The 8455-nt window shown below is 42.2% G+C and overlaps 1 protein-coding gene across 1 annotated transcript; it reads left to right on the top strand.

Moving 5' to 3' along the window:
* The first annotated feature begins 3650 nt into the window (after positions 1–3650).
* On the top strand, positions 3651–7331 carry LOC110882183. Its single transcript, XM_022130264.1, has 2 exons — positions 3651–4479; positions 7189–7331. Exons 1-2 carry the CDS (start codon positions 3651–3653, stop codon positions 7329–7331), a joined length of 972 nt encoding a protein of 323 aa, XP_021985956.1.
* The last annotated feature ends 1124 nt before the right edge of the window (positions 7332–8455 follow it).

Raw genomic sequence — 8455 nt, 5'->3', positions numbered from 1 at the left:
TTACCCATATTATACAAGTATCCAAGCTTGTCGGGTCTAAATCACATTCTATCTTGGTCTCCGCTTAATCTAGCATTTAGAACCGTAAGGTTTCCTTCTAGCTAGCCGGTCTAAGTCCTTGACTTAATTAAAGACCCGTTAGCATCCTAATAGGTTAATTAAACCTCTTATACAGATTAAATAGCTTCCAGTAAAAGTGCCTTCAAGAACCTTAGGAATTTTACTGATATCAACAGGTAAATACTTTTAACTTATTTTCCCTATACGGGCTTGGGATACGGTATATTAATACCGCTTGGTCGGGTATGGGATTATTTAGTCGGATTGTGATTTAATAAATCCGCATAACCCGTTTTAATCCGTATTGTTTGATAACATAAACATTTGGGGGTTAACGACCGTGTCCTGGATATACTTGGCTCATTTAAGTTATTAATGGCCACGACCTATGCACAGGGTGCAGGCATACACCCGACAGATGCAAATGCTAAATATTAAATTACCCACAAGTTGGGGATAACTCCTTTGTGGGTTCTATAAGTGGTGAGTCAGTTAATCATGTCCGGCTTACAAACCGGCCCCACATGTATGACAAACATGTAAAACTGTATACAAGATTTTATTAAAATTGTCCCAAGTTATAAATGAATTGTTCCCTGTACACCTAAATCAATTTTCCTAAATGCCTTCAAAACGAGTCAATTGAATTGTATTTACCAGTGTAAACTGACGTATTTTCCTAAAGATTGATTGACAGGTACTTCCCGAAATAGGCTGGAGCTATAGGGTGTCATAGAGGATCTTGCAAATCCACAAGATACCTGAAATCTGTAGTTTTTGTTTCTTTGTACATTATGATCCGCCTGTGGATCTTATTACATTCCCGTCTGTACCATTCATATACTCGAGCACACAGACAGTATGGTTTGTAATAGTTTATTTACCCGACCTTCCGCTGTGCTATATTATTGTGTGTAATGACAATGATGATATCAACTACGTCACGATACTCCCCGCCGGGCCCACCGGTAGTATGTGGAAATATCGGGGTGTGACAGGTTGGTATCAGAGCCAACATTGAGTGAATTAAACACTAACCTTTTGTGTTTAATCTCAATGACACAATAAGCGCATTCCTTAGACTCTCGAGTCTAGGCAAATGAACTAGGATGTATCTTTTACCTTCCTTTGCTGGTATTATGTTTTATTTTATTTTGTTTTTTTGTTTTAACAGGAAGTTCAACAACATGCCTCCAAGAGTAAGGGGAAGAGGCAAAGGTCCCATGCGTGGGGGACCGTCGACAACAGGACCATCTCATAGACGCACTTCATCGGCATCTTTTTCAACCTCTGACTCTCGCGATTTGTGGGGTCAACCTTTTAAGCCAGCAAGACATTCCGTCTCGCTAAGCTCTTCGCCTTCTTTCCACCCGTCTTTTGGGCCGTTAGTTCCAGACGAACCCCAACACTCACACCACTCTCAGCAATCTCATCATTCTCATGAGTCTTACCAGTCGCACCACTCTTTGCAATCCCATTCGTTTTACCACTCTGATTCCCTCTACTCCCCGGGACAGTTTAACCCGAACGACTATGTTAACGAATTTCTTGGTTACAACCCTTTGGGCCCTGAGGACAATTTCTCGCAGGGGATAGAAACGGACGATGATCCAGATCCGGAGATGCAGACCGGAACGCCGGGTCATCCAATAAGCATATCGAGTGGATCTCCATTTCAGGGATCACCTTACCATGGGCCCGACTCGTTCCAGGAGAAAATGGCCACATATGATTGGTTCTTTACCCCATCATACCATAACTCTCCAGCTCAACCACCTTTGGTTGAACCCCAACTCCAAGCTATTTCACCGCCGCCACTTCCTGTAGAGGAGCCACCGCAGCAGCCACCGCAGCCACCTCCTGAGCCTCCGAGGTAAAGGAGGAACGTGCGTATGTCTGTACGGGGAGGACCTCGTTTCAGTTCTCCTTGGGGTTCGAGTTCTTATCCCCCTATTCCGGAGGACCCCCAGATGGGTGGACCCTCGAATGCGGCGCCGGAGATTGAAACTCCGCCAGTTTCATATGCACCACCTCAGCCGCCTATGGGTTTTGATAACCCAATCCCGACCTACCTGGGTTCTTCTAAGTATAACCCTTTTGAAAACCCATCGGGGTACCCATCGGACTATGGAACTCAAGACCCGTACCTTATGGCTGCGCAGTGTCATCACCTTTACCCTTCTTCTTACCCTTCGATTCTTCCAACTGGATACCCGGTTCAGGGGTACCAGTACCCGCCATACCAGCAACCTCCTCCACAGCAGCAGCAGCAGCAACAAATTCAGGAAATCCTGGAGAGGTTAGATAAGGTTGAGCACATGGCTAGGAAAAACAAGGAGAAGCATAATAGCTTCATGAAGGGGCTTGCAAACCTTATCAAGGGGAAGAAGAAGTAGGGGATTATTAATTTTTTATGGTTGTTTGTAATCATGTCCATGTGAGGACATTTGTTTAATTTCAGTATCAGAGTCCCTGCGAGGACTTATTTTCTCTTTTCTGTAGGCCCCTGCGTGGGCAGATTGTCTTTTCTAAGTCCCGTTTAGGGCACCTGTACTTGTTTCAAGTTTAATGAAGTTTTATCTTTGGTTTTTTTTTAATTATGTATTTTATTACATCATGTTATATCTTCTCAATTTATAATTGATCAGCCAAAGAAAACTCTTAGAGGTATAACCTAGCCAAAGTATTAATTGGCTATGATGGTACAACCTTTTTAAGATAGTAAATCTCTATTAACATCTGAAAACATGTTGACATACCTAGCTGTGCGGTACGAGAAACCACACAAGCTTCCAAAAGTACTTGGATCTTTCCAAGTTACATATAACCCATATGATCAATGCGAATCATGGCTAATAAACATCAATATGGTGCGTGCACCAAGACATCCTTTAGAGATGTATGCCTATAAGCAAAGGTGTAATAATGACAACAAAAGTTCAATTTATAAACTTCTTGTCAATAAGGCGATGAACCTTGTTGGACCCTTAAAAGATCGTTGATCCAAGAGATCGGTGGTTAGATCATAAGCCGTCCCTGCCTAATGGTATAAAGAAAATGTCTTTCACGACATTTGCCTAATGGTATAAAGAATAGTGTATTCTCTTGCCTATTTACTTATTCTTAAAATGGTCCAAATGGTTTAATAATACCGTGACCATCTGATCATCAATGCGATGAATCTATATATAATCTAAATATTATTATTGTTGTTATAGTATTCAGAAATGGCTGGCTCAGATGAAGCAAATAGTCATCCTGCAGAAGGTAACACTAGGGTTAATATCACTGGTGCTGAACTTCAAGCAATGATCACCGCGGCAGTTTCTCAAGCGGTAGATGCTAAGTTTAAAGAGCCGAGTATTGTACGGTCTCAATCTCACTCAAAAACCCATTCTCAACCACACACTCATAAGAAGAGTGAGTCTCTGCACTCATCTAACCAGGGTAGTGAACCCAAGAAGTAGTTAGTCTTGGAGTCAAACCGTAGGCACACCAAAGGTCGTACTTATAAGTACTTTGTCTCCTGTAAGGCGAGAGACTTTACAGGAGAAAAAGGGGTGATTGATTGTATGAAATGGTTAGACGAGATGGAGACTATAATAGACATTAGCGGTTGCGCTAAGGAGGATGTGGTCATGTTTGTATCCCAACCGTTTAAGGGCGATGCCCTCACATGGTGGAAGGCGCTAGTACAGTCCACCGGGAAAGTTCATTTGTACAATCTCTCGTGGGAGAAGTTTGTTGATTTGGTGAAGGACACTTACTGTCTTCAGCACGAAGTAGAGGGGATAGAGACTGATTTCCTCACCCTTGTGATGAAGGATCTAGATTGTAGATCCTATGTGACTAGTTTCAATTCCATGTCAAGGCTGGTACCGTATCTAGTCACTCCTGAGTCCAAACGCATTGCGCGTTTCATTGGTGGTCTGGCCCCTGAAGTGAAGGGGAATATAAAGGCTTCTAAGCCAGCCACTTATAGATCCGCTGTGGATCTATCATTGTCCCTCACATTGGATGTTGTGAGGAGTCGGGCGAAGAAGACTACTAAAGAGGGAATGAGGAAAAGAGTGGATGATCAGTCTTCTCAATCAAACAAAAAGAGCAAAGGGAACTCTGGTTCCAAGAAGGGGCAATCAGGTGATAAGCCCAGGTGCAAGACTTGCCACAAAAGGCACTTTGGAAAGTGCAATCGGGACCCACAAGCCAAACCCTGTGGGATCTGCAAAAAGAAGGGGCACAAGTCTGTTGAGTGCCGGAATATTAAGGATGCGACCTGTTATGGTTGCAATGAAAAGGGGCATATTAAAACCAACTGCCCCAAGAACGTAAAGAAGCCTAAAGAGGCAAAGAAGAACAATGCCAGAGTGTTCCAGATGCAAGCAAGGGAAGCGGTGAATGACGATAACGTCATAACAGGTACCTTCCTCATCAATAATATCTATGCTAGAGTCTTATTTGATTCTGGTGCCGATAAGTCTTTTGTAGACCATAAGTTCTGTAAGGTATTAAATTTGCCTGTTAAGACTCTAGACATAAAATATGAGGTAGAGCTTGCTCATGGTACCTTAGAACCAGTTTCAACTCTTCTTGATGGATGTTTCATATCCATCAAGAATCATTCTATCCCGCTATCCCTCCTGCCAATGAAATTCGCTGGTTTTGATATAGTTTTAGGCATGGATTGGCTGTCGCATAACCAAGCCCAAATTGCCTGTGATAAAAAGCTTGTCAATTTCAAAACCCCCCTGGTGAAACAGTCACTATTCAAGGAGATACACAATATGGGTTGCCCAGCAATGTGTCTATTCTCAAAGTATCCCAATGCTTGAAAAGTGGATGTGTCATTTACATGGCACAGGTGATTGTGAATGATCCAAAGCCAAAGATTGAAGATATCCCAACCATCTCAGAGTACCCTGATGTCTTTCCTGACGAATTACCTGGATTACCTCCTGAGAGGCAAGTAGAGTTCAGGATAGATATCCTTCCAGGATCTGCGCCTATAGCACGAGCTCCGTATCGTCTAGCGCCTACCGAAATGAAAGAGCTCAGAACTCAATTGGATGATTTATTGGAAAAGGGTTTCATTCAGCCCAGCTCATCACCTTGGGGAGCTCCAATTCTGTTCGTGAAAAAGAAGGACGGATCAATGCGCTTATGCACTGATTACCGTGAACTAAATAAGGTAACGATCAAGAATCGTTATGCTTTACCCAGGATCGATGATTTGTTCGATCATCTCCAAGGAGCGAGTTATTTCTCAAAGATAGATTTGAGATCTGGGTATCATCAACTCAAGGTTCGAACTAAAGATGTTCCAAAGACGGCATTCAGGACGAGGTATGGACATTTCGAGTTCTTAGTGATGCCTTTTGGGCTCACTAATGCGCCTGCAGCATTCATGGACCTCATGAATAGAGTTTGCAAGCCATATTTAGATAAGTTTGTCATTGTCTTTATAGACGACATCCTTATTTACTCTCGTAGCCAAGTGGAGCATGAAAAGCACCTTAGGTGTATCTTAGGACTGCTTCGACAGGAGAAATTGTACGCCAAATTCTCCAAGTGTGAGTTTTGGCTTCGTAAAGTCCAGTTCCTTGGACATGTCATCAGTGAACATGGCATCCAAGTAGATCCTGCCAAGGTAGAAGCTGTTATAAATTGGGAAGCGCCTAAGACACCTACGGAAATTCGTAGCTTTCTGGGTTTAGCTGGATATTATAGAAGATTCATTGAGAACTTCTCAAGAATAGCTGCACCATTAACCTCCTTGACCCGTAAAAATGTGAAGTTTAACTGGGGTCCTAAACAGCAGGAATCTTTTGAGATTTTAAACCAAAGATTGAGCAATGCTCCGGTATTATCTTTACCAGAAGGAATTGAAGATTTTGTTGTATACTGTGATGCTTCGCACACCGGCATGGGGTGTGTACTTATGTAGCGAGGCAATGTAATCGCCTATGCATCACGACAGTTAAAAGTGCATGAAAAGAAGTACACCACCCATGACTTAGAATTGGGCGCTGTAGTATTCGCACTAAAGTTGTGGAGATATTACTTATATGGAACTAAATGTGTGATCTATTCGGATCATAAAAGTCTTCAACATCTGTTCAACCAAAAAGAGCTCAACATGAGACAATGCCGTTGGATGGAAACACTGAATGATTATGATTGCGAAATTCGCTACCATCCGGGTAAGGCAAACGTGGTTGTTGATGCTCTAAGCCGAAAGGAAAGGGTTAAGCCAATTAGAATCAATGCTAAGAGCATTGAGCTAGGAATAGTCTGAATGAAAGACTATTAGCTGCATAGAAAGATGTTGTTTTGGAAGTTAATCTTCCAAATGAAAAGTTAGGTGTAACTGCTGAACAGTTAACGCCTGGGAAAGATGGAATCCTCAGGATGAATGGTAGAATTTGGGTTCCTATTCAAGGAGGACTTCGAGATGTGATCCTTCAGGAAGCCCACAACTCTAAGTATTCGGTTCACCCTGGAGGTGACAAGATGTACCAAGATTTAAAGACTAATTATTGGTGGATAGGTTTGAAGAAATCTATTGCCACCCACGTAGCTAAATGCCTGACATGTGCTCAAATTAAAGCTGAACATCAAAAGCCATCAGGTCTTCTACAACAGCCAAAACTTCCTACACGGAAGTGGGAGATGGTAACCATGGATTTCATAACCAAATTACCTAAGACAAGGCATGGAAATGATACCATATGGGTTATTGTTGATAGACTGACGAAGTCAGCACATTTCTTGCCCATTAAGGAGACTCACATCTCCGACAAGTTAGCCCAGTTGTACGTTGATAAGATTGTAGCTCTTCACGGTGTACCGGTATCTATTATCTCGGATAGAGATACTAGATACACCTCTCATTTTTGGAAAAGTTTCCAACAATCTTTGGGCACTCGTTTGAATTTTAGTACTACTTACCACCCTCAGACAGATGGACAGAGTGAGCGTACTATTCAAACCTTGGAAGACATGCTTCGTGCATGTGTTATTAATTTAGGTGGTAGTTGGGATGACCACCTACCATTGATCGAGTTCTCCTATCTGCGCCTTTTGAAGCATTATATGGTAGAAAATGCAGAACGCCTGTCTGTTGGGCAGAAGTAGGAGAAGCTCAGTTATTAGGACCCGAGATAGTCCTTGAGAAAACGGACAAGATTGTCCAAATCCGTGATCGCCTGAAAGCAGCCAGAGATAGACAGAAGACTTATGCCGATAAGAGGCGTAAACCTCTAAAGTTTTAGGTAGGCGATAAGGTTTTACTGAAAGTGTCACCCTGGAAAGGTGTGATGCGTTTTGGTAAAAAGGGCAAGTTGAGCCCTAGATATATCGGACCATTCGAGATTATCGAATGTGTCGGCAGTGTAACTTATAAGCTAAACTTGCTAGAGGAGCTGAGTGGAATTCATAACGTGTTCCACGTTTGTAATCTCAAGAAATGCCTAGCTGAGGAATCACTAGCTATGTCTCAGAAAGATGTTCAAGTTGATAAAGCTTGAGATTCGTGGAAAGACCAATATCGATCGAGGATCGACAGGTTAAGAAGCTCCGAAGAAAGTATGTGCCTATAGTAAAGGTTAAATGGGACGCTCGAAGAGGTCCTGAGTATACGTGGGAAGTCGAGTCCACTATGAGGCAGAAGTACCCTCACTTATTCAAGTAAATCTCGGGGTCGGGATTTCTTTTAAGGGGGTGAGGATGTGACACCACGTAAAAACGTGTCCAAAGTATATAAAGACACGTGTCCTGAACTTCAAACGCGTGGAAAATTTTGTGAAGGACTTAAAGTGTGAACATGCCAAGCTTGGGCCTCTGAATGACACTACACGGATGATGTATTCTTAATCAAGAGATTAGACGAATATGACGAATCGTGTGAATGTAATCTAAAGATTTTAAAGCTTTGGGAATTAAAACGTGTCAACATGTTAATTCTACCTCTGAGTGACCTTTTAATGCCCACAAGGCTTTGTAAAATTATAAATACATTCTCATGCAAATCTGATAATGAATATATAATCATCCGGTTGAAATTATGTTGCTGTAACCAATCTTTCAAAAATATGAAGCTCATGTGCAATACCGACAATTTTCTTCATATGTTGCCAACTCTTGAAAACTCCAAGGGGACACATTGCGTGACATGGTTATTAGAGCACTCAGAACTGATCATTTGGACTATTACACTGAATTATGGTTCAAGATTCGGTCAAGTGAATTGCATGGTGAAGTGCATAAAAGTTTGAAAATTTTTGTCTTCTGGTCATCGGTTAAGGACCGTATGGCCCTAGGCTTACGGTCTGTAAAGTGGTATCTGGGCGTTGTAAATCAGGTTCGGTTACGGACCGCATGCATTATACCTTACGGT

The sequence above is a fragment of the Helianthus annuus genome, chromosome 10, assembly GCF_002127325.2.
Source record: "Helianthus annuus cultivar XRQ/B chromosome 10, HanXRQr2.0-SUNRISE, whole genome shotgun sequence".
Taxonomy (NCBI): Eukaryota; Viridiplantae; Streptophyta; class Magnoliopsida; order Asterales; family Asteraceae; genus Helianthus; species Helianthus annuus.
This window is presented reverse-complemented; position numbering and strand designations above follow the sequence as displayed.

Excerpts from the sequence above, each read along its gene's own strand:
- LOC110882183 (XM_022130264.1), top strand. The coding sequence starts at position 3,651 with ATGGAGACTATAATAGACATTAGCGGTTGCGCTAAGGAGGATGTGGTC. Across the intron at positions 4,480-7,188 it reads TGACGATAACGTCATAACAG|AAGTAGGAGAAGCTCAGTTA; the intron begins GTACCTTCCTCA and ends TCTGTTGGGCAG.